The sequence below is a fragment of the Merops nubicus genome, unplaced genomic scaffold, assembly GCF_000691845.1.
Source record: "Merops nubicus isolate BGI_N331 unplaced genomic scaffold, ASM69184v1 scaffold5163, whole genome shotgun sequence".
NCBI classification, from domain to species: Eukaryota; Metazoa; Chordata; class Aves; order Coraciiformes; family Meropidae; genus Merops; species Merops nubicus.
Window position 1 is genome coordinate 110,314 of NW_008598166.1, and position 26,179 is coordinate 136,492.

Below are 26,179 nucleotides of genomic sequence, written 5' to 3' on the forward strand. Positions count from 1 at the left end.
TCAGATGTCAAAAGAAAATGATAACTCAGTTTAACTGGTAATACAACAGTATTAGGGGAATAATTTGCTCATGTGATTTTAGTCTGTTTTACATGTATCTGTCTTATTTAGAGTGATTACCCCTCTAATAGGTGAAAGGATTGAGGTCAATAGCCCAGAAAGGAAGGGTAACAACCATAGATACTTAATTTCCAAATGGGAATGAATAAGGACTGGTAATGCCTGGGCAATTTGGGCCACAGGATGGCAACTTTGTCCTGGGCCCTCCCTCACACAAGGAGCAGGGAGAAAGAGAAAGGGTTTATGAAGTGCAACAGGAGGCTCCTAATGGGGAGAGTCAGGAGATAACCACGCACTCAAAGTGAAGGGTTGCTTCATCTTTTGGGTATGAGCTATGGCTTTTAATTGAAAACAAAACTTGGCTGCTCTTGCAGACCTTTACTTAACTACATGCTGTTAAAGCCCAGAGTAGTTTTAAAACGCAGAAATACTCAACTAAAGGAGGAGTGCCTTAGTGAAACCACAGTGACTGACTGGCATGCAGTGACACTTGTACCTCACCCATGAATTCACAAGAGGCCAAAGCTACCCCTGCCAAGTCTACACCAGTGGCTCACGGTGTCAGAAGGCATTTCAAAGAGATTTGGAAAGCAACTGAACTACCAGCAGAAAGACCTTAGGTGACAATGCACAGAAGACAAGGACTTGAATCAACAACTGGAGTGACAGAACTGATTTTTCCCTAAGGTCAGAATTGAGCCTGACTTGAAGATCACATTCTTACCTTTCTTGAGGAATAAATACAGCAGAATGTGCCTCTCTTCTTCAATGTCACTCTATCATTTTTGTAAAGAAGGATTTATGCGAAAGACTAACTTTGTCATTCTCACATACTTTCACAGATTCATAGCCTCAAGATCAAAAGCCTGCTATGGAAAAATGGCCAGCTGCCTCTTGGAGTGCTTGGCTAGCTAATGCTTCACTCTATTTTTCAATCTCTGCTTTGACTCATGAGGAAGGATTTGAGGGTGGAGGAGGTCACTTGAGTGGTGGGAGCAAGGATAACTTAGCATGCAGCTTGCTGACAGAGAAGAGACTGGAGAATAAAAGAGAAGAGAGAGGGATAAGAGACCTAAAAAGGTTTCTGTGGTATGTAGAGACGAGATGATCTGGAAAGAAGGACTGGAAGGTGAGACATAAAAACAGTTTACCATAAAAGCAACAGGGGAAGACAAGGACATTCATGATAGGAAGGCATGAAGCAAAAGAACCAATAGACAGAAAAAGAGAACAGTGTGATCTATTAATGTAGTAAGAGAGCACCGGGGAACTGAAGGAGCTAATATGACTAATAAGTGAATTTTTATTGTTTGTTGCTATGAACCCATCTTTGCCCTGGCAAGAAAAAAGTGAATTCAGCTTTGAGCTCCCCATACACTGAAGAAATACCGGGCTCCTTCTGATCAAAGTGTCAGAGCACAAGTATAATGGAATGCATTTGAATGGAAAGCACAGCCTGAAAGCACACAGCAACAACTTATAGCTTCCCCTTTCAAATACTGATACACCAGTTATCTCCAACTCAATTGCTTCTTTCAAAATATGTATGGGTGCATACATATGTATGTATATATGCCATAGAAGAGCATCTGCCAGAGGAAAACAATTCTTATCCTAAAGACAAAGTGTCTCTAGGGAGACTTGCAGTCTATGCTATATTGTTATTTTTTTTAACTCCCAAACTGCTTCTCAGGATGATAAAAATTTCTTCCTTTTCTCACATTTAAGTAGAACATTCATACCCCTCTGCATGTATATATATATGTGCACCCTCATTTCCCTCAGTTCATTCTTTATCAACTTACTGGATGGAGTTCTCGATGCGAGTGATGGTGAGGAAAGCTGCTAGGTTTGCCGTGTAGGAGGAGATGACAATCAAAGCAAAAAGCCACCAAGCTCCCATCATCAGTCTGGTTGCCAGGGTTGTGTATGGAACCTCTCCTCCTGAGGGGAAGAAGGAAAAGCAAGAGTTTGCATTTGGCAGAGGGAAACCCAGATCCTCATGGCTCATGTAGTGCTCTTGAGAACTGATCTAGGCTCCAAGGTCAACCACTGACCAAAGGAAGTATTTGTATTAAACTGAGCAGGACTTGGAGCCACACCTTCTATTCAGTGAAGAATCCTGAAGGAACCCACACTCTCAGCTGTCCTTATTGTATTTAATCTCTTTTGCTATTTTGCCTTTAATTGCAATTCATCTGCCAGTCTTGTCCAGTAATGGAAATAGGCTTCAAGATCTCAGAATTAAATCAGCAAAAATAAATTCTTACATTGTTCTCTCCTTAGAGATCTCATCTAGAAATCTTAATTAAGTTTTTCTTGCATAATTGAGAACATAAAGTTAAACTCCCACTGAAACACAATTACATTTCACAGTTCTATAGGCAGAAAGATGCTCATAAGAATTATAGGTATGTGCACAAGTTGCTGCAAGTGAACTTGAATATGCAAAAACTCCCAAAAATTCACAAAAATTGCATCTATTAAAGAAGACTGTAAAATTGTTTTGTATTCTCATAGTTGCTTTCCTTTAAAATCCAACTGTCATGTAAACAAAACATTAACAGCAATTAAACCTACCAGGATGAGCTGCACAACACTGCTTGCGTGACCAGAGCCCAATTTACCAAGCCATGAAAAGCATTATTTTTCATTCAAATAGCTGCCCCCCAAAAAAACACTAGTTCAGAGACTTTGAAAGAGCTCTTTCAGCTAAAAATATATGATTTTTAGATGAAGGAAAAGTCATTGTTTTAAAAATTCCCATTCTGTCTTCAGTGTAAGTTTTGCCACAGTTGCATGTATCTAGGAGGGACAGGTGAATGCAGCAAACACCCACAGTCAAGTGCTCAAGATATTTACCCTTTTCCTCACCCCATATACTCAGCAATTTGAAAAGGTGTCATTATTTTTGTGATAGCTTTCTCAGATACAAAATCTTATGATGGTACAACACCTGGGATTTGCAAAAGCAGTTTGTTACTGACTCAATCATCTCTAAATATTTTGTGCTGGACCTTCACTTACGTAAAAAATCCCTTCCTGCTTCCCCAGCAACTGGATTTAAAGGGAATACAAATTAAACTTCTTTCCATTCCAAATACAAGTGATTTTCAATTATGTACACAAACTAGATAGTTAACCAATGCTTGAATATGAAGGATGACTTTACTCATTTGTTCAAAGCTTGTCTTACCCATACAAAGCATTGGGAAACCTGTATCACCATACAGGAAACAAATTTCATTATTTTCTTCTCCTGCTTCAGTAACGTGGAGTTGAAACGTATGTGAAATAATAATAACTGACTCCACTCATTTATATTTTTGGTATATAAGTATGGAAATCCTTTGCCTTTTAAGAATTCCAGTACTGAATGACAAAATCTGTATTAGACCTGCACAGTCAGAAATAAATTTCCTTTTATTTCCAAGATGCCATGTAATTATCTGGAATAAGTATCTACCAATCAGATTGGGAGATATCATTTCAACATAAGGACTTTTGAAGATGAACATTAACTTCAACATCTGAAGATTTGGGTTTTCTCTCCCACACAAATGTTAAATGATTTTTAATAGAATATTTCTACTTTACAATACTTTTTGCAATGTCTTTGGAATACTTCATTTAAAAATGATTTTTAATAAAATGAAAGGTGCATACAGCTAGATCAATTTATTAGAAAAGGCTGTTTGCCCTTTTAACTTTCAGGTGCCAGTCTCTACAGATAATCTTCATACTGAGTTGAAATGAGTAGAGTGATAGAGGAGAACCCAGTGAACTCCTGGACATTCTTGCATTTTCATTTTTCAACTTCACGAGTAAAACTTTAAATTCTCACATATTTTTTTAATTGAAATGAAATGTCAGAAAAAAGAGGAGCACTTAAAGTCACACGCCTGCCTTCTGTTTTTCAAGCAAGGATGCTGTGCACCATGAAAGCCACTCCTAGCACTCCCCTACCTATACACAATATAGTGTTCCCATGCATCAGTAAGGTTGTCCCCACTATTCATTGTTACCTTTTCTAGCACCCACATTAACCACAGAACTGTGAGTGCTTTCAGTTTGAAGCTTTGTTCCTAATTCAGAGTTGTACCTTGTGTAACAGCAGTCAATAAATGAAGCTTGAGGACAAAGCTCTCATCCAAGCACACATACAATAAACACATACCAAAATAATTCATCGCTCCTGCCCTACTTTAAAATCTTTGCACTGACGCTGCTTAAACCACCATTTCTTAAAGCAGGACTGACACAGCTGCATGATTTTTAAGCAGTACAGGCAGGGTACTCCAGCTCTCCCAGTGAAAGAAAGAAATAAAAATCAAAGGAGATCTTTTACTGCCATAGTATCATTTCTTTGGCATCTATTAGGCACCTTAATGTGATACAGTCTTGTTCTATTGCACTGTTTGCTAAAACACTTCCTGCACCATGACAGCTCACCTCTAGGAAACTTCTTCACTCCCTTCCCCCCGTTGTGTTTTTTTTTTTTTCCTTTTTCTTTTTTTTTGGATAAAACTTCCCAGAGTTTTCTTTCAGTCCAAATTTACATGTTTTCTCAGTACAGAAGAGTACCAAGTCATTCAGGAGAGCAACAAACATTGGGTTGACATTAATGTTACCACACAAAAGAGCTACAGACCTAAAAGTTGCTGCTGTTGACTGAAAATTAGTATGTAGAAGGGGACATGCTTGTAAACCTCCCTGTGCTCTGCCTCCTGATGTCTAGAACAGGTTTTGGGTGCGTGAACAACTTTATGGAGAACAGCATGTCCTAGCCATAAGGGGCTATGCACAGGACACACAGTGCTAGGGAGGAAGGAGCCAAGAAGATGAAATAAGTCTTTCCCTGCAATTGTCTTTTTTATCATACCAACAAAACTTAACTCCTAATTGCAAAGGGGTCCACTTGATGCAATGTAAACACATGGTGGTGGCAAGAGTAAAATCTGTCCTATCACACTTCATTCCTACAGAAAAATTCTCCTATAGGAGTTAACATGATGGTTATGGCTACACTAAAAGCACCACTCTTGTAGCATGCTGAACAACATTTACAAATACTGAGCTCCACTCATGAAACAAATGGAAATCAAAGAAGACACTCAGCCATCCTGGAGTTGTTTTGTCTTTGCCTAAGAGACAGACCTTAAATGAATACAGAGGCTGTAGTATTCTTTAGACTTGGCCCTTCCAATACACTGGCAAGAGAATATAATGCAGCACAAAATGTCACTACCCATAGATCACCTATTTTGTGGCTACAAAATTATACGCTCCTGGTATAATTCAGCTGACACTTTTGATGTGTACTAAAAATCATTTAAAAACCTAATTTGCCTTTAAAAATTTCAGAATGCATGTGCAGGAAGGAAAAGATATTTTCCAGAGTAAACGGAACCAGCAAAAAAGCAATTTTATTGAGAGTTTTCTGAAAGAGTTGAATTACCACGGAAGTGACAGTGAAAGAAATTACTTTTAGTCCTCCCACTCTCATCTAATGCAGCTCTCTTTCATCAATCCTAGACCAGCTTAATGCTGGCCTGCTTCAGATGACAGGCTTAGATTGCAGCTTATCTTATGAATTCTTGTTTATTCCATTTCTTTAGTCCTTCAAGCTAAATATAAGAAGGTAAGGAAAATAATGTATTGCCTTGACAATGCAAATGATCTGATGTATAATTACAACGGACCTAAATATCAGGAAGATTTCACATTAGGAGATAAAATTTGAACCTATACAATTCCCATACAGAGAGGATTATGGGCAAGGAGAAGGACTGAAATAATGAAAAAAATGTGCAAAACAGGGAAATCAATAGTCACAGCCTAGTGAAATCTTGATATTCTGTAATTCTGAATGAAATTTGAATAAGTCAAAATGCACAGGCTGTTTCTTGAAATACCTTGTTCTAAGGGATTTGTCAGTTGTTTGCCTGAAGAAAAACTGTGTTCATCTGTAGTCCGGAACTATGAAAGTGTTTCAGATGGAAATGGACAAAAAAATAAATACTTTTTTTTTGGGGGCACAAAAAGAAATAGTGACACGTTTCTTGGAGAAGTTTTGACCACAGTTGTCATTTCTGAGCTTGAGCCTGTTGGTAGCCATCTTGCTGAAAAGCGATACAATTCTTGTTTACAGTCAATAAATGTGAAAGGTAAGAAGATAAGATCTCTCTCTGATTTAATATCAATTTAACAACTTCACTGGGAATGCGCAGTATTTATGGATAAAATTCATTTACTTAACAGCTCAAAATTTTATTTATTTTTTTTTTTACTATTACTAAAGCAAACAGCTTAGCAGCATAGAGCCTACAACGGAGAGGAAACTCAACTGATTAATGAGAACAATAATGCATTTTGAAGATTCATTATTGAAGTGTACTTTATAAACAACTACATACACAGAGAAAAGCCATAAACTACTGATATTCTATGTCCTGAATTCGATAACTCTACTAAATGATGTTTCTGGGGGCAGCTGAGAGCCGGACTGTGAGTCTCCTGCAGCTACTCCATATGTGAAGAGAGAGGCTTGGATGAGAAGGCTCTGCCCTTCTCCTGCAGGAAGGACACTGCCAGAATCACAGCTTGCAATTTCTATTTGTGATAACCACAGCTGCCAGGGAAATCCCAAAGACAAGGTTCTTATTATACACAAATGCAATTTGTCACCAGTACATCAAGGCTACCCTACCATTCTCACTTCAAGAAAGTATCTCAGCTGCAAATAACCCTGGCAAATTTCAATCTGCAATAGGCTCTCTTAGAGGTTTACAGTCAGATGAATTTCTGTATAAGGAGTTTTAGCCAGGTTTTTGTTGTTTTTTTTTTTTTTTTTAACATAATTTTGTTTACTGTGAAAAAGATGTTAATTGTGACTTGTTTGCTGAGGAAATCTAATACTATCACACTGGAAAAAACAAGGGTCTTGATTGTGCTTGGAAAAGGAAGGTGAAGAAATAATAGGGTGGGTTATCTAGGGACAGATTCTGGTTGCTTTTTCTTGCAAAAATTCTGTCCACATTCAGCAAATTATTGGCCTTTGGAAAGAAACACAAAGGACTGGGAGCTGGCTGCAGTTTAGCCTTTAGCTTGTTAGGACAGTCACATCAATTATGCTGTGCATCTGCAATTTCCATTTGCACAAATATAAAGTGTAGAGTTGTGCTGCAAACAGTTTAGGTCAATGTACATCTTACGTTTTCTTTGTGAAAGGGACATGAATAGAGAGTGGGTGTAAGGGGAGTAGTTTGTATTAACAAAGATGCAAAGGCATTTTATATTTCAGCTATTTTTTTGCCATGAGAAACAAAATCTAAAGTTTGACTGAGCTCCATTATCTTTACAAAACTCTTCAAAGCTGAACTCTTCAAAGGCAGAATCTTTCAGGGCATTAGCTATTGCTATTGTTCTGTTAAAATCTTTCCTGATAATATAAAATCTCTCCTGTTTTCAATTGGAGATGTTCAATTCAGTATAGCACAAAAAAAAAATACTTTACAGTCAATGAAGCCTGTACCTACTTCTACCAGCTGTAGAATAAATACAGCTTGGAAGTTGTTGGAAAATCTCTCACCACAAATTTTTCTTCCTTTCTTTCACCCATACTTTTCAATTCTTCCTTGAACTGTGCACAGTGTATTCATTTCCATAACATATAAGCTGGCACGTCATAATCTCAGTTTGCAATACTACATTGTGTGCTGAAGTTAACACCCATTGACCACAGCAGGCATAACATGTATTCTTCAACCGGAGAATTCAACCCCTTGCATCAGTAATACCTTCCAAATAAGCTTGTAAATCAGTGGCTGAATTCCCTAGCCTTGCAAATATTGGCAGATTGCAGAGGATTGAGAGTAGGGAAGAAACTGAGCATGAGGCAGGGCTAGCAGCCAGATTCTACAAAGTCTGGACAAGTTCAAGAGCCAACTATTGCTTTTATTCACCACACCACCTGCTTCTCCCCTAGCATTTTGTTTTTATAAAAATTTAGTGATTAATATATATATATGAAAAGTTCCATCCAGATATTTTGTTTCACACATGAAACATTTTTTTTCAGGTCTTACTTCCTAAAGACAGAGCACTGCATCTAGTCGTTACTACTACCATTGCTATTAATACTGTGACTATATTCTGAATATATGAGGTAGTAAGCTATAGGAATTGTTGTTTCGGGTCACGGTAAGGAGTAGGATTGGAATGGAAAAATTTTATTTATTTTTTTTTTTTTACTAAAATAGTAAAAGTCATGTTTAGCAGGGGTTTTTCACTGGCAAGATATTCTCACATTTTAGTTTTCTAAAAATAAACATGAAGTAAATGAGAAATAAAAAATCACTTCAGAAGAGACATTTAAATAACTTAAAAATGTTGAAATATTTAGAAATACGCTTATTGTCTTCTATTTACCATAAAAACAATTCACTGGAGGCACTGTAAATTCATACTGGCATTCTTTAATCTTAAAATTTGGAATATTAGATACATGTTTGATGCCTGTCTTCCTAGTAAATAATTGATGGAGGAGACATTTTCATATGCCCACTTCAACAGCATTAGAGCTCTTCTGAGTTTATAGCGGGCCTATTCTTTTAGCTGAACACAAGTCCTTTATATGGGGAACACTGTGCTTAAGGGACAAACCAAACACGTCCTATCTCTGTCTATACTGAAAAATCTCCTTATGCATCCTCTGCTATCAGCTTCCAGCAGTATTCTCTCTCTCCACGTACTATTCAGTGTCTGCTCAGGTGTAGCTCCCAGCAATACATTATAAAGCATTTTTCTGTGTGCCACTAGTGTACATAGAAGTGCTTTGGCTTCCTTTCCTCCCCTTACTTCTACAGCCTTCCTCCTCCTTCTCTGCATATTTTGAAGGACAGTGACTGTTGTACTCTTTGAGAAATACTAGTGTTTTGCATAAATATATATCTTCAATACCAGACTTTTTAACAGTGGTATCTTTTTGAACTGTTCAGCAACTCTCTGTGAAGTCTTTGAAGTTGTTACGTCTGTATATTAAAATGGAAGAAACACTTCAGCTGAAGGTGCAGTTTGGTCTTTAGGTTTTACATTAGATTTTTTGGTCAGCTTTCTAAAATGTGAAATTGGGTGAAATTTGTTTGGATTTGATGATCTGAAAATATATGACACTAGTAACTGCCATTTAACATACTCTTGAGCTGCTCTTGACATGGAAAGTATTTAATTTGCTTTTTCATAAACACAAGAGAAATATTTATCGCCTTTCTGGCATAACTACTTTGAGTGGTTTCACCTCACCTAAAGCACCATTATAATTAGGGTTTCTTTAGTTCCTAATAAAATTTTCAAAGCCCTCCTTCCTGTTCTCAACTCTGACTCATCTATGAGTACACTTGCTCCTCATGTAATTTTCCCTGAAGTTTGTAGCTTGGAACTCTTTGGTGTGATCAATGCTACTTCTTTTATCCATCTGCCATCTATGAGCATTCAAGATGCTTCAGCAGCCTGAGATCTGACCCATACAGCATTCAGATTGAATGCCCCTATTATATCTCACATTTTCCCTTACACATTACAGATATGCACTAGAGGAGCCAATCATGCTCTACCCCAGTGCAATTTGGTGGTCTACAGCAGACATTGACTCCCATCTCATTTTGTGCTCTCACCATTAGCACACAGTCCACAAGAAACCAAGATCAATTCTTTCCAAATTCTCAGTGCCTCTGAAACACCTAATGACATTTTGACATAATGACACTCTCCTTCTTCTTTTGCCCACCTTGTCCACCTGTCTTTCAGTACTTCATAGTTTTGTATTCCCTGCTAGATTCTAGCAGCACCATGAAGACCAAACCTGTATTTGTAGGTAATTCCAATGGTTCTTTTTTATTACTCAGATTTCTTGCACTGGTCTATAGGCAATTAAAAAATGTATTCACTCTGTAATTTGGTGCCCTGATTAATTTTATTGTACCCTTAATGTCTTTCTTCTGAACTAAACAATCACTTACTCTCTCCCATTTGTTGTTAGTGTAATGACCCCCTGACTAATCTCATTGCACTTGCTCCCTGGAAGACTGTCTCCTTTCAGCTGGGTGGGAAGTACTGCCCTTGTTGCCCTCCCAGAAGGGAAGCAATGATCCACAAAAGAAAGCTCACCTCATTTATTTTCCTCCATTATGTGACATGAAGAATATCTGAGACAATCTTTCTTTTCCTTCAGGGTCATTTCAAATCACTCCTATTCATCTGAAAACTGTAAAGTAGTTTGGAAAGCTGCATCTTATATGTGTTTATAGGTACTTGCCAAGAACTCTGGAAGCCAGCTAAGCTGAGGGTATATGCACAACCTTGTGCAGGTTGACGTAGGCTCCCTCCAACCTCTGACTGAGCACAATCATGAGCCCACTCCAGTGTCAAAGAGAGCTTACTATGCTACCCTGCCACTCGTGGTTACTTGCTGGCCAGGAATCTCCCCCAGGTTATATTTCATATCTTGCAAACTCCCTCTGAAAATCCTCCATTTGCTACTGCTGTGCATGTTTGGATGTGCCTTTGGCATTTGACTTGCATGCTATGGCTCATTGCTCAGCTCTGTTTCCTCATTAATAGGAAGAGATTACCCACGCTGAGATTTCAGTGCTGGTGCTTATCAAGGATCACTGGCACTGCCACTAAGCCCTCACCACATTCCAGCCCAGTGTTCTCAGCTCATAAATCTGGTCCGAGGGCCTTGACGCATAACCTGATGGACAAATAGGAATATTCAAAAGATGGCCCAAATTACTTACAAAGTATTTTGCTTGAAACACAGGATTCTCAGCTGTGTTCTTTGAAACACCCCTCTCTGAAGCTAGACAATGCTCTAGCACCAAGGAACGGGCTACTGCTACCCAGTGCAAAGCATTTCAGCCTACTGCAGCGTTGGCTCACCACTGGGTTAGCAACCTACAGACTGTTTGAGTCTCTGCTACTTCTACTGTCAAATTAGTTTTCTATCTGTCTCCAAATACCAAGACTGCCCAGCTTGCTGTTTCTACTGTAACAGCTTCATTCTAGTGACAGAGGGCTAATCATCTGGCTACCAGACTCCCTTGTAAAACTCTGCCAAGATACAGCAGGAACTGTTACAAACATCCTTGATTAAAATTTTGTTTGAAAATCAATCTATCTGCAAAAGTCTGTCAGACACAGCTATTCACTACATGCTTCTAATCACTTGTTTATACAGAGGTCTGCTTTTCTCCCTGGATCTAATTTACAGACAGCATTAGTTAGAGGCTTTGTAAAGTTGGAAGATAATTCATGACAATAGCACTACTAAGGGCAAATCAAGGAGGGCAGCCAGATACAACATCCCTTTAGGTAAATGGGAGTTATACCTACAAAGGTCAGCTTAAACTCTGTCTTAATCCTCAGGTACTCAATGCAGGCTTCCTAAAATGTTGTTTCCATTTTGAGAATGAATGGGCCAGAGCCTCTTTTAAATCACTCCTAAGCTGTAACTAGACCATGTAGGATTCAGCCTCAGAATAATCTAGATAGCTCTCTGTCTGCTACTAATTTTTAAAGCTGCTGCTCTTCTATAGCTGTAAAACCATTCCATATACCAAACTCTGATTCATCCTAAACATAATGATCAGGTTCACAGGGAAGAAAGCAGAGAATGAAAACAGAAAATTTGTTTCATGGGAGAAGCAATGGCAAGCCAAAATTAAAATCTAATGGACTTTGTTTAAGGCTATATTAAGCAGAAATTCAAACCTCTGATTAAAAATGAGACCCGTAAACTGACATTTTTACTTTCTTTTTCTCCTCAGGAATTTTTAGATAAAACTTAAGCATTTAAATATGTACTGAAACTATAAAAAAGGGTCAAATAATACTGCATTCCAGATGAAAGGGATCTAATGTGATAATGGAAAGTCTAACTTCTTTTCAGCTGAGCTGAGATTCCAATTTTCTGCATCACTAGCAATGATAATGTTACACAAACAGTGTTCAATCATTAAATTAATTCCCATTAAATCAATGTCCTTAAAGGCCAAACCGTTCTTTAATAATTACCTGATTAAAATTGTGTTAGCATAGCATATTAGTTATAGTATATTTATAATTCCTTTCCCAACAGTAAATCGTTTCTTTCCACCCGTTTTGCTGAAAGGCTGACAAAGAGGTGAGAGTGGGGAAGGGAAGCATGTCATATCACCACGTAGCAAATGGCTGTGGCCTGCCTTCTGGTGTTGGTGATATTTCAACAACATACATTAAACAGATTTCAATTTCTATGATGTAGAATTTACAGGATGAATATTCAAAAGCTATAGGAATTAAGTCCTGGCTTTTAATTCTAGGCCCACAAAATATATTTATTTCTTTCAGATATTAACAACTTTGCAGTGGTCAAATTCCATCTTTCTGTGGAACTAGCAAAATATGACACTTTCAAATGAAAATCAGAATACATCATAGATAAAAGAAAATGTTACAAATAATAGCATGCAGTAATTTAATGTCAATCCATTGTAGTGGCTTGTGCAACATAATTACACAGGGGATTGATAGACTTTGCTTCTAAAAGTTCTGGAAAACATATCATAAAAGTGTATTTCATTTCTCTTTTGCTGTCATTACAAAAGAAGAGTAATCACTTCAGCTAAAGGTTGAAAATGGAAGCATCTACTTGTATTTGCAGAAGTTACTGGGGGCTCTTAGATGAAGCATTACTAGACTTATACTACACATATCCAAATGCTGAAATATAGTGCAAGTCTTGATATTTGAAAGTAAACCTTCCAATTGCTATAACTATGACCACATTGGAACACTGAGACCTGGTATCCACCTCTAATGAATAAGCTGGCCAAAATCTCTAGATTCAACGCTGCTGAAATGAATTGTTTTATCAGAAGATTTAGCAGAGTTTCCAATTTAATCCTGGGATTACCAAATACAGCACAATTCAATTACTTAATAATAAATAATTGTGCAATAAGCCTAGCAATTTTACCAACAGCTGTTTGTTCAAAAGAAGCTGTGAGCAGATAATCTTTTATTGCCTCTTTTACCACACAGGACAATAATTTTACATGACATAATGACAAACATAAACCTAGGTGGAGGTAAAGAGACTAGAGCTCAACGTGCATGTGCAACCAATCCAAGGAGCTTCTGGAGATCCTCTTCTGCAGTTCTGTGACAAATATTTTTAAGATTGCACCTGACTGTGTGCCACTATTTGCAGGCACTGTGGGTGCATCAAAATGATGTATGCTTGCTATTATTTCAGAGAGTATTGGCACTTGATCTTAACAAATAACCTTGCACACTGGCAACCTTCTGATTAGATTTCAAGAGATGCTGAGATCCAGTCTCCTTATTACTAATGTCTGGGTTCAAACACTCTAAAACCTCAAACAATCAACCACAATTATAAGATATGGTACATATTCATTAGTGGCTAAGAACCTAACTGTCACGCACAGTTTGCATAGCAGTGGCCTTTCTATAGACTATGGACAGTATTGTACATAGTACCTTCTGGGATGGCAAAAAGAACTGTGCACAATGGACTGAAAACAGGCCATCTGTACATACAATTAACATGAAACTGAACCAAGTCATTAATGAGGTATTAAAGTGCTGCTTTAGTTAAGAGCCTGTCAGGGAGGTCTTTAGGAGCACGAGGAAGGAAGGATGCCCTTTGGCTAAAATTGAGCAACTAGGAACCAAGAAAAAACAAAGATGATTCAGTAAGACCATCAAGACAATCATTCCAGTAAAGACTCCACATCCTTTGACAGGCACTTTTCCCCATCATATTTTTTTTAAACCTCTCCACAGTTCTGTGACTCCAGATTTTGAGAGTGAAGGGAATTTTTTAAAGAGAACATATTCTGGGAGATAGTTTTTTGTTTTAACTTCCAAAGTATTATGAGATGTTTTCTAAATTCACTCTTGCAAGATAGCCAGGCATCCATCATCACAGAGTGGCACCTGACTACTTCAGCACAGACATCTTGGATGATTAAGTTCAGTTTTCATGTCACTAATTCTAGTTATTCTTTAATTTTCAGAGTGCTGCTTTGCAATGAACTCCTAACCTTACAGAATGCAATCATCACTAATGCTGGAGTTCTAATTATGTTCCTAAAAAACACATTATAAAATTCAGACTAAAGTTCCACTTCAGGTACATCCTGTAATATTACCAAAGCGACCTCTAACATGCAGATGATGTAACGTAGTACTATGACAGCTCATAGTGAAGAGAGAAAAGAAGAAAACCCTCATCCTTTTAAATTTCACTGAAAATAATGCTATAAGGTCATTTATTGATGAAAATCACTAATAAAAATGCTTATGTTTGAAAGTTGAATAACCTCTTTTTTACTGATGCAAATGACCTATCACCCTACTTAAGATCACAGGTCAGATTTGTTGGAAGAGAAAAGTGACTTCAAAGATGACTTTACTGGATAGTGAGGATTTTCCTCTTTGGGGATAGATCTCAAATAAAATAAGCTGTTGTAAGAATGGAATACAGGCTTATATCTAAAAATGTTCTATTAGCAAGTATATCCAAGCATGAACAACGAACACTCCTACTCAACAGATTTATAACCACTGTTCCTTAACAGCCTGTTTGCAGAAGACTTTCCATCTTTCCCCTTCACTGTTATCTTTATTCTATTCTAGTGTTGGGGGAAGCACACTTCAGTCAAAATCACATGTTCCTTCATCTCTGCTTTTGTCTGGTAGATGAGGCACCACACATTTTTAACCCAACAGCATCTCACTACCTTAAAAGCACTGAAAAGGTAAAGGCCTAGTTTATGATCTCTCCCCTCTCCTACTGACAGTGGAAGAATTAAAAATTAAGCAGCAGGAGATTCCTACACCAGGATGCTGTTATAATGAAGGCCATCTCCTTAATATGCACGCTGGGAGGCTGACTAAATGAAAAATAGTAATAAAAAAACCCAACAGCTCTCATCTTCCCATACTTGCTGAGAGTGGTCCTTCATCTAAGCAAAACTCAGAGTTGCAGTCAACAGCTCAATGTCCAAGTGAAGACCACTGATGAGTGGTGTTCTGCAGGATTGGTGCTGGGACCAGTGCTGTTTAACATCTTTATCAGTGACATGGTCAGTGGAATTGAATGCACCTTCAGCAATTTACAGAAGACACCAAGCTGTGTGGTGCAGTCGACACGCTGAAGGGAAGGGATGCCACCCAGAGGGATAGACTTCAGAGGTGGGCCCATGACAACCACAAGAAGTTCAACAAGGCCAAGAGCAAGGTCCTGCACCTGGACCGGGGCAATCCCAAGCACAAACAAAGGCTGGGGAAAGAACAGATTGAGAGCAGTCCTGAGGAGAAAGACTTTGGGTTGCTGGTTGGCGAAAAGCTCAACATGAGCCAACAATTTGCGAGTGCAGCCCAGAAAACAAACTATATCCTGGGGTGCATCAAAAGAAGCAGGGCTAGCAGGTCAAGGGAGAGGATTCTGCCCCTCTGCTCTGCTCTCATGAGACCCCACCTGGAGTGCTGTGTCCAGCTCTGCAGCCCCCAGCACAAGAAGGACGTGGACCTGTTGGAATGTATCCAGAGGAGGGCCATGAAGATGATTAGAGGGCTGGAACATCCCTCTTATAAGGACAGGGTGAGAGAGCTGAGGTTGTTCAGCCTGATGAAGAGAAGACTCCTGGGAGACCTTATTGCAGCCTTTCGGTATCTGAAGGGGGCCTACAAGAGGGGGAGGGACTTTTTACAAGGGCTTGTAGTCATAGGATGAGGAGTAATGGGTTCAGGTTGGAAGAAGGCAGATTGAGATTAGGTGTAAGGAAGAAGTTATTCATTCTGAGGGTGGTAACTGGCACAGGTTGCCCAGGGAAGCTGTGGATGCTCCATCACTGGATGTGTTCAAGACCAGGTTGGATGGGGCCTTGCGCAACCTGGTCTAGTGGGAGGTGTCCCTGCCCATGGCAGGGGGGTTGGAACTGGACGATCTTTAAGGTCCCTTCCAACACGAACCATTCTATGATTCTATGAGTTCCTTGCCAAATTGTTGTTCCTTATTTCAACAAATAGATACAGTATATACAGATGGAACTCTGAAAAGTCAAAACTGACTAATTAATCTGAATCTAATTTAGCCATTCTCTACCCAAATATCATGTATAGTCATACTAGAAATCATAACAGCTAAAGAAACTGTTCTAAGTAAAACTTTCACCTTAGGATGCTTTTGAAAGAACACAGAAAAATATCTAGATGCCACAGATATCCAATTCTACTTTCCTTTTTGCCTCATTTGGTCTTGATAAGCATTTATACTATAGCCAGCCAGACATTATCTTCTCACAATTAATCAGCCTTGCAGCTAGTTCTAGAGGAATGAAGGTATTTTTGGGTCTTTCACACTGCCATTCATTTTCCATTTCCTCACAGAAGGTGTGTCAGACACATCTCTAAATATACTGCTTCATGTACCCAGTGCTATTACTCAAGCAAGCAGGTGCACACAAGATATAGAAATCCATTATTTCAGATGCCTCTAAGAACTGCCTCAGTCTTAGCTTCAATTTAGGGGAAAATCCAAGCATATCCCCTGGCAGTTTAATGCTAGTGATATCACACTGCTGCAAACAAATGCCCACACTACTGAACATTTTACTTGGAGTATGATTATTCCTTAGAATTACATTTTCAAAAAGAGATAATCTAAACTTCTGAAAGTGGTAAGCACATAAAGCTACATCCAACATTTGCAAATGTGTACTGTAAACATAACAATAATTCTCAGTATATGTTGTCAGTGGCAGTGATCACTTCTGGTTTCCAAACACATTTGAGACATAGGATACAACTGACAAAATTTAGTTATTTTTTGATGCTGTCAATAGGGCTGTCTGAAACACTAAGAGAAGCTGAAAAGACTTGTGGGTATCACTGGGCTGCAGTACCTCTTTCAGAGAGATGACTTTATGAAGGTACATATACATGCTAATACGTAAGCCTAGATTTAATATAATGTAATGAGAATTTGAGGATTTCATGTTTAAAGGTGGAACTATGGTGTCACAAATACACCTGCTGGTGTATATGCTAAAAAAACATGGAGACTGGTTTGTCTCCTAAGTATTTTTCATTTTCCCAGCTTGATTCTGTGCATTTTAGGTTCAGCAAGTCTCTTTCACTTGTTTCAGAAATATGTCAAGACCTGGCATTAGTTTGAAGAGCAATAAAAATTGTTAATTAATGAGACTGGCATTTAAGTTTTGCTTTCTATCAGAAGATATAAACCATGTTTTTATGAGAGAACATAGGTAATATCTCCATTTTACAACTGAGAACTGGTATACAAGATACTAAATGAAATTTCTATGGTCACCCACCACATCAGATGCAGAGTCCAAATTAAGAAACAGGTCTTAGTCCTAAAGCCTTTATACTGGATCTTTTTGATTTTCTATACTTAAAAAATTGTTAGGTTTCACCACTAAATATCACATGTGAAGAGATAATTGATTTCTAACTTTTTTTTTTTTTTTTACATGCTTTTAGAGTTTTCCTTTGAATATTAAATACACAGAGACTGGTGTACAGTTAATTAAGAGAAAATGTCACTAAGAAAATAGGTTGTTACAGCATAATGGTTTCCTGATGCGGAGAGTGAGATAAGCAAGATGGAGTCATTTATTAAGCAACAGCACACTCCAGGCTGTGCGTTTCAGGAGGATTATATCACGCCTTGGGTGGTAATACAAGGAATAAGACTGAGAATACTGAGCAGCTTTAACCATCCGAGAAGTACCGTAATGACTTAGAAGTGCCAAGGCTGGGAGTCTATTTTATTGCTCTTATGAAATGAAATTTAAACAAGGCAAACAGTAAGATTTGCTCATTTACTGGGCATTATGAAAGTAATTGGTCATTACTGACACCACTGATGACCAATCAAAACCTTTAATTGTGACCAGCATTTTAAATTAACCAAAAGATAAGAGGATAAAAAAAAAAATGGTCCACCAGTGATGCTTTCAGATAATTAATTTCAAAACTTTGCCACACTAAGGAAGAGTATTCAGATTTCTGAAAAAAATAATATTTTTGCAGATAATAGTTCAAGCACCCCCTAGCCTATGGTCAAACCTTATTTACAATATTATAATGAATGTTTGTTTTGTTGCAATCACTGAGAAGTGAATAAATCTTGAACAATTCAGCCATTTTAGAGATATAACCTGTTCTAGCAAAAAACAATCATCTGCTTGTTTCTCTTTCTTATAGATATTTCCAAGTGAAACAGAGCCCTGCATCTTGTGTAATCTAAAAATCATAGAATAGTTCTGGTTGAAGAGACCAAGATCATGAAGTTCAGCCATTAATCCAGCACTGACAGGTCACCACTAAACCATGCCCCTAAGCACCACATACACATGTCTTTCAAACTTCTCCAGGCATGGTGACTCCACCACTTCTATGGGTAGCCTGTTCCAGTACCTTACAACCTTTTCTGTGAAGAAATTTTTCCTAACAGCCAATCTAAACCTCCCCCGGCCAGTTCAGAACTATCTCCTCTTACCGAAAAAAAGTCAGAGTAAAATGAACAGAGTGGGGAAGTGAGAAAGTCTTTCTACCGTGTCTTTCATATTAAATATAAAAACTTGATATTTTCTGTAGAACATCATTGTCTGCATTCAGTTGACCTCTATTAAACTAAGCTTATCACTTATGCAAAATTTGAGAGGCTGCTCTTAAAATAAAATCCTCTAGAACATTCCTCTGAAATTAACAATTATGCAGCTTTTCACCTGTCTCAAAAAATGGTCTATAATACAAAAAGGGTTGGGAGTAACTAAACCCCCAACTTCTGTGTCTTAAATCATTGGTTTTCTCCAGAAATGGAGAGAGCAGATTACTCTCTACAGTATTTCATAACAGTAGCCCATAAAGTAGTAGGAAACTAACAGAAAATCTTCAGGAGTTTAAACTGGGTTCTCAGCAAGTATAAATTGACATTGTTCCATTGCAGTGAGCTGATTGCAGTTAATCTCAGTAGCTCTTAGTAAAGTTTTTAGTAAACCAAATTTGTCCTCTGAGATAGATAGCCTTTCAGTCCCTGCTCCTATGGCAGGTTTCCAACATTGGCATGTTTCAATGAGGGCAAAATTTGAGGGAACAGCAAAAAATTTGAGGGAACCAGAGCTGAAGAGAAAGAAAAATGTGTTTGTACAGAAAAGCACAAAAGCTGAGAAAATACAATATAGCATTATAAGATATCTCTCAGACTACTTGAGGTAGGAAGATATACCTCTGAAAGCCATCTTGTCCGAACAAAACCACCAAGCACCAGTTGCCTAGGACTACATCCAGATGGCTTTTGAATTTGTCCAAGGTTAGAGACTCCACAGCCTCCCTGGGAAACCTGTGCCAGTGCTCAGTCAGCTGGGTGGCCTCCAGCATGCACAGGTTCACGGTGCTGTTCCTCACAAGGGATGGACTTTACAATTCTCTGTGTTGAGCTTCGTTGAATAAATAATAATTGAGACCTGGGGAGGAGTGAAGTCAATGGGGAAGAGCAGGAACAGCAGGACCAGTGGGCTTACAAGAGATATCCAAGAAGAATGCTACAGGAATGGTGACCACCAGCTGCAGCATGAAGCAGGCAGAAAGCAAAACCTGTGAGGAGTGGATTGAGAAGCCAAGGGGAAATATGGAAGGAAAAAATAGAGAAACTCACTGAAAAGGAAAACTTAACAACATTTTTTGCTTAACTGGCAAAAGATAATTTTGAAAAGAAGCAAAATAGAGAGCTTTTCCCACTTAGTTTTCTAAGATGAGCAAGTAGAAAAGAACAAATCCAGAAACCATAACACTAAACTTAAACATAACTGAAATCCTCCATAGGCTGAATCTACAAGTTTCCTCAATGTAAACTCAGAGATAGCAGATGTTATCTGAACTACTCATGCCTGAATTAATAGTTCAGTTAGAAGCACTTGTTTTTAATACAATCCACAGCAGTGTATGGTCAAGATCATCAAAAAGTCTCTGCCTTCTTAGTGATCACAGCATATTGCATAGTAAGACAAAGCATTTCAATGTATTGGCCATTGTTTTTTTTGTGTAAATGAAGGTCTTCAGTGTCATCCTTCCGCTGAAAGAAAATACACCTCTATATTACGAGAGTCTTAAAATGGACTTGCTGTTCACTTCAACATCAGGGCAAAAAAAATCAAAAGCCAAATTCAAGACCTAAATTTAAATGATATAAGAAGCAGTAATATTAAGTTTCAGTCTACCTGTAAGGAAACAACTTAAAATACTTAAATTTTGCAACCGAGTATGACAGCAAACACAGACCTGCCTTAAAAACTATTGGACTGGTCTGTGTCAATTCTAGTTTACAGACAATAACACAGTATGTTTCTCTGATGTTTCAAAAATTGCAAAAGGTTAAAACTTATTAATAGAATTAGTTTAGAACATCAGAGGCTGAAAGAAAATATGAAAAGAAATAAATTATAGTCTAGGACACAGTGGACTGAAGCTCCCTGCTGCAGTCTGCAGAGTTTTTAACTATTTTAGAAGAAACAAGCAAAAGAAGTCCTTTGTGTTTCAATCAAAATAGGTTATGAGTTGCCTTAAAGAGCAACTGTATTTTTGCACCAAAAGCCTCTTTTGTCTTCAGAGCCGTGGCAGGTCTGAAGCCAGCCTCTGTGTTTGTAAATCTTCCTTCTAGCTGGAGGGAAGAAAGAGAAGAGGGCACCAGGACTTGCTCACTAGCCCCAAACAAAGAATCCAGCACTCTCAAAGCACTAGCAATCCCCAGTTCATGCTGCTTTGTCTCCATCAGTGCAGGATATAAAAGCATCTTTGGCTGTATGTTTTGATAAAAGAAATGAGTACCTTGACATGTTTTAAATCAGCAGCTGAAAGACTCCTTAAGTGAATGTGACAGTATTTGAAATGCCCCATGCTGCCACACTTAAGATATGCCAATCACAATTAATAGCAACAGATTTGCTATTCCAAGCCAAATAAAACCTGCAGAGTTTTTCTGCTGAATGAAGAGCTGATGAGTGAAAACAGAATCAAAATTACCACAATAGCCAGTTGGCCTATCAATAGGAATTACTTTCATTTGCCTGTATTCACAAGGGTTAGTGAACAGCAACACTTCAGCTAATATAGGTTTTTTAATATTCAAATTGAATGTGAAATACAGGCTAACATTAGAGATGGATCTCTTATTCTTTTGCACTGAATTTCTGAGGTCTTTCCAGTCTTTATGTTTAAACTGGCCTGTAACCTTCATATATTTCTGTATGAATCCTATTAAATTTGTGTCATTTTTCCTTCTAGCAAATGAAGGGCTATCTTGCTCATTGTTTATCTGTAGTTTTCCCTCATTCAGTAGGAATCAAGTGAATATTTTAAATTTTTCTAGTGGATTCTAAAGAATTGTGCTGAAAATCCACTTGGTAGAGTAGTAAGATCTCTCTCTCTGTAAATGAATGCCTCTAACCTTTCACATTCTGTGAGTTTCTTCTTCTGAAGTCACACAACAGTTTTGGTGCTCCCAGTTGCCATGTCCCATCAGCAAGTTTTACTGAGCTACACCTCATGACCCTCTTTACCATGGGAAGCAGTTGCAGATTTCCTTGAGCAAATTCCTTTTTTTGCTTTTTCTAGTAAATTTTTCTGTTTTGTCATCTGTTTCCATTTCTTTTCATCTAATTTCTTCCCCATCTTCATGCTTAATTCAAGGCTTCCATTTAAGCACTCAGTTTCACTGACTGGTCAAAAAACCCTTTTCTTTATAAGCTAACTGAGCATTTATTGGACTCCCTTGAGGACTACTACTCTGGACCTATGACTTAGGAAACTTCAGGACACCAGGCAACACAGGCATATTTGGACAGACATAAGGCAGACAATTCAGCTAATAATTCATGAGACTGAAGTGATTAAACTAGCTTTACCTCCTTTAAACCTTTGCTGAGCAGTCTCCTATAAAGCTTTTAAGGACTAATGATGTTGGAAGTACAGCAGGGATGCTAAGGCTAATACTAAGCAATAAACCTATGTAAAATTACTTGCATTCATGCAGTAAAGAAACTAATTCACAAGTTTTAACCTAACAGGCAGACAGATGTAATGAGTCTCATTCTGTAACGGACCAACTGCTCTCTCACAGTTGGATTCCCTAAACAGTTACATTGGGAATATTTTGGACAGAAAGAAAACTTTATAAACCAACCAACATACATTCAAAAAACTTTTTTAGCTCTCAGCTGGCTCTGAAGTCTTTAGTTTTCTTTAAAAAAATAATCCCAACAAGCCTGAAACACTCTCTTCAGTTTTCCTCAGCTGGCCATCACTGCTTAATGCAAATGGTAATTTTAAAAGTGATCTCTTGAAGTCGATCTGTTTAAAACCAAATCTCTACGGAAATTCTCAACTTGAGCTTTTCTTCTTTTTTTTGGATGGTGGCATTAATTTAGCTTTTTTCTCTTCTAGAAGTTTCACATTTGATTTTCCTGCATAGCTTTAGCTGTTATGAATGTCATCTGATTGTTTCTTAACAGGAAATAACGTCATTTCTAAATTACCTGTTGCCAGTGTTACATAAATACGACGCTTTTCCCTATAGCATTCCATCCAAATTCACACTGAAAACCCAAAAACTATCTGGCAGTTTTGAGGCTGCAGTGACCGTGGCTATTTGTAGAGCAGATGCTCCACGCAGTTACAAATAGGTGTGCCTGCAGTGCCAGGAGTGACTGACAAACAATTACATGGATGTGCCAGAAGGTACTCGTTCTGCTTTGTTGTCAGGTGTTATTAACTAAATCTTCTTTGTTCTCATATGAAGCTGTGTTTTCTTATTCCACTTTGCATTACAACCCTAATTTGTAGACTAGAATTTTAAGTAGTATATACCAAGCCAAGATCTGTAGTCCCTGATGCCTTTAGGACGCATGGTTAAAGCTCTGCCAGAAGAGGTAGAATGTGAAGGACTAGGGACTATATACAGAATTGTGGAAGAGCCTGGACTGCACCAGATGCTAGAGGGGATTGAGAAAGCATCCAGGAAGGCCAGAGAAGGTTAGGACTAAACACTTTATAGGAAAATTGAGATAAATCAAATGAGGGAGAAAAGAATATCAGAAACAATTATGTCACTTAGCACTGGTGACTGGTGTAAACTTAGTTCAAAAGCCAAATCCCAACATTATCTGTCTTTTGCATAAGAACACAAGACTCACAAACTATGAATAATTCTCCAGCAGATGATGGAAACACTTCCCCCTGAGAAGTATCATCTCTCTCTAAATAGACCACTAGAAATAAAAAAAAGCTAGCATGTAGTGCTCCAAACTGCTCATGGTTTCCACACTGGGCAGCCAAATATCTTAGAAACCTTATAGCACAAGGCTTTCCTGTGCTTCTAGTCCCTCGCTGGGCTGTGGGAGGAAGACAGGGAAGAAGAAGGTCTCTCTAGCAATAGGAAGGATATATAGGTTTTCTCTTGGAGGCAGAATGTCCCTCTGTCTCTTACCTTGTTGCACAAAGGATCCGTACACAAACCACATGGAGTTGTAGAGGGTTGTGGAGGTCATGGATCCCATCTGAAGGCGTGGGGGGTTGAGCCAGTTCAAGAGGTAGACCAGTAGCCCTACTAACAGCACAGTGCCAGCTATGCATGCCCACAGAGAGAGGTCAAATGGTGCCAAGCAGGCAAACATGTCCACTGTCTTCTCCGCCTTTCGAAGCAGCACGCCCACTGAGTAGTCCATGTAACGCGTTGTAAAGTCCACCACGTTTTCCCTGTCCGGGGTGATGGTTAGGGCAGAGATCCCTATGTCAGCTCTCTGAGGAAAAAGTGAGACAGAATAACATGCATAAGCAGGAAAAGATCTTCATTCCTCTGTGATTTATAGCAGTTAAAGTTATGGAGAAGCATATGCCAAGGCCAACGTCTTAAACATTATATATGTGTACACAGAAATGTGACTGGGGCTTGAACAGAATAGCTGTACCATGTGTCTTATTTTCTGTAAGCAAACCTCATTTGGTGGACCCGAGCATATTAGCTCTCCATGTTGTTATTTTCCAAGGAATCAAACTACTTCAAATACAGATAATAGCTGGAGGAAATCCACTTGTGGTCATTTTTCTCAGCCTGGCTTACTGAAGCCATCGTTGCCATTGTGGCAAAAGGCAGACATTGTGTACAGCATTTCCGATCAGAGGAAATTAGCTGCCTGACACAGCCACATGATAGCCAACATTTTGATGACATGATGATGATGATGACAAGGGGCCACTGAACTGGGGGCACTTGAAATTCTGAAAAACATCCATTTTGGCTGCAGACAAGCAGATATTCCATGCAGTTCTTTTACTATTAATTCCTCTATGTCCTCCTGCTAAACAACACCTGTCTATGCCAACCTGTCCTGCAGCTACCTTGGACTTGCTTTGTGCCATTGACATTGTTTTTGTAATTTAAAGAACCCGTTTCAGATAAGAAGAGGATGAATAAGATTCCTTGATCTAATCACTGTATTTCACAGCATGTCTGGATATTAGGTCTCCAGAGACACAAGGCACAACTACAGCAGGTGCTATTTTATTTTTCACAGGTACAATTAGAACTGCAGTGAAAACAAAAAGGGTATTTAAAGCAGACATATTAACACCATTTTAAAAAGCCCAAACACTGAACAAAAAGACTGTAAATTCTAGATGTTTTAACCCAAGAAAGAGTACTTAAAACAGTTTAATCTGCTGCTAGTTTAATACTTTTCTGTTCTGCCTAAAGCAGCGTGTGGTTCTTTGGAAGGGGTTGAGGAGAGCACGAAGGCTTGAAAGTACTGTGTCAAATTTTATTACTTCTCTTGAATTTCTTTCTTCTTGCCCAAAGAAGGTAGGGATTACTAGCTCCCAAAAATGGGGTATGAAATATTAAGTGGGAAGGTGTAGCATCTGAAACTGATTAGAATCAAAGTTTGAAATCATCTGGGCTCTTTTAATACCACCTGCAAAACACTCTACAACCCATGGTACAATTACACTTTTCATCACAGTGCACTTAAGACTTAGGTTTAAATGACATTATTTTACATTAATTGTTCACTGGCTTGAGGAAAAGATGGAAGATACCTGAAGGCCTGATGATTTGAACAGAACAGTGCTTGAAAATACCGACTTGCTTAAAAGTGATGAATTAGTGCCTCAGCTTTAATTTGTGGGTTAGATTCTCCAGTGTCTTAAATGAAGCTGTGTAGATGTGCACAGCTGAAAGCACGGCTGCATGAATTCACCTTACGTTCCTTCCTAACAATTTTTTGAGAGTGATGATTTAACTTCCCTTTGCCCACGGGTGGCAGCAAACTCAGCCAGTAATCCAAGTAAAAATTTCAGCAGAATTATCCATGGAAACATTCAGATCATCTGAGTCTCTATCCTTTGATTATCAAACTTCTGAACATGAAGTGACTGTAATGATTCACAGTATCTGTTAATGGTTAAGTCCTAGCTTCAGTGAGCAAGTTGCAAAACAGTCATCATTTGAACCGTTTTCCACAGTTGTAAATATAAATGTGTTTTAAAAATAATTCAGAAACATTGAAGTCCAATGCCCTATATCAATAGCTGTCAAACAGGAAAATATGGTTACATTTAATGAAAAGGGTTGTGGTTTTGTTTTTGCTTTTTCCTGAATGTATATGAAAAAGTGAAATAGAAATTCAAGGTAAATGAGGATGCATTAAAACAAAAAGTCCTAGACCTAGTCTCTGCTGTTTAACTTTAGCTGTGTTAATAATTATCAGCATACCACTAAAATACTTCCTTAACACACTAGATTATCATGAGTTGTTAATTCAAGATGTATTTGTAAGATGTTTAAAGATTCTGCACTGAAAAGCAATATACATAAGAGAAGATACTTTTTCCAAATGAAAGATTATTGGAGGACTGAATGACCAATAATTTTTTTTTTCCTGCCTTTTTCTCCTTTTTTTAAAAGAGAAACTTATTGTTCCATGAAATATACTGAAGGGAATTGCATGAAAAAAACCAGTATGTGGTA

The 26,179-nt window shown here is 38.2% G+C and overlaps 1 protein-coding gene across 1 annotated transcript in view; it reads right to left on the reverse strand.

Moving 5' to 3' along the window:
* GRID2 (glutamate receptor, ionotropic, delta 2) overlaps window positions 1–26,179 on the reverse strand; it is a gene marked incomplete at its 5' end in the record, with an annotated part of 135,075 nt that overhangs the window by 101,972 nt on the left and 6,924 nt on the right. The window contains 2 exons of the mRNA XM_008936944.1: window positions 1,866–2,004; window positions 23,642–23,954. Coding sequence (XP_008935192.1) covers window positions 1,866–2,004; window positions 23,642–23,954 — 452 coding nt within the window. The remainder of the gene's footprint in view (window positions 1–1,865; window positions 2,005–23,641; window positions 23,955–26,179) is intronic.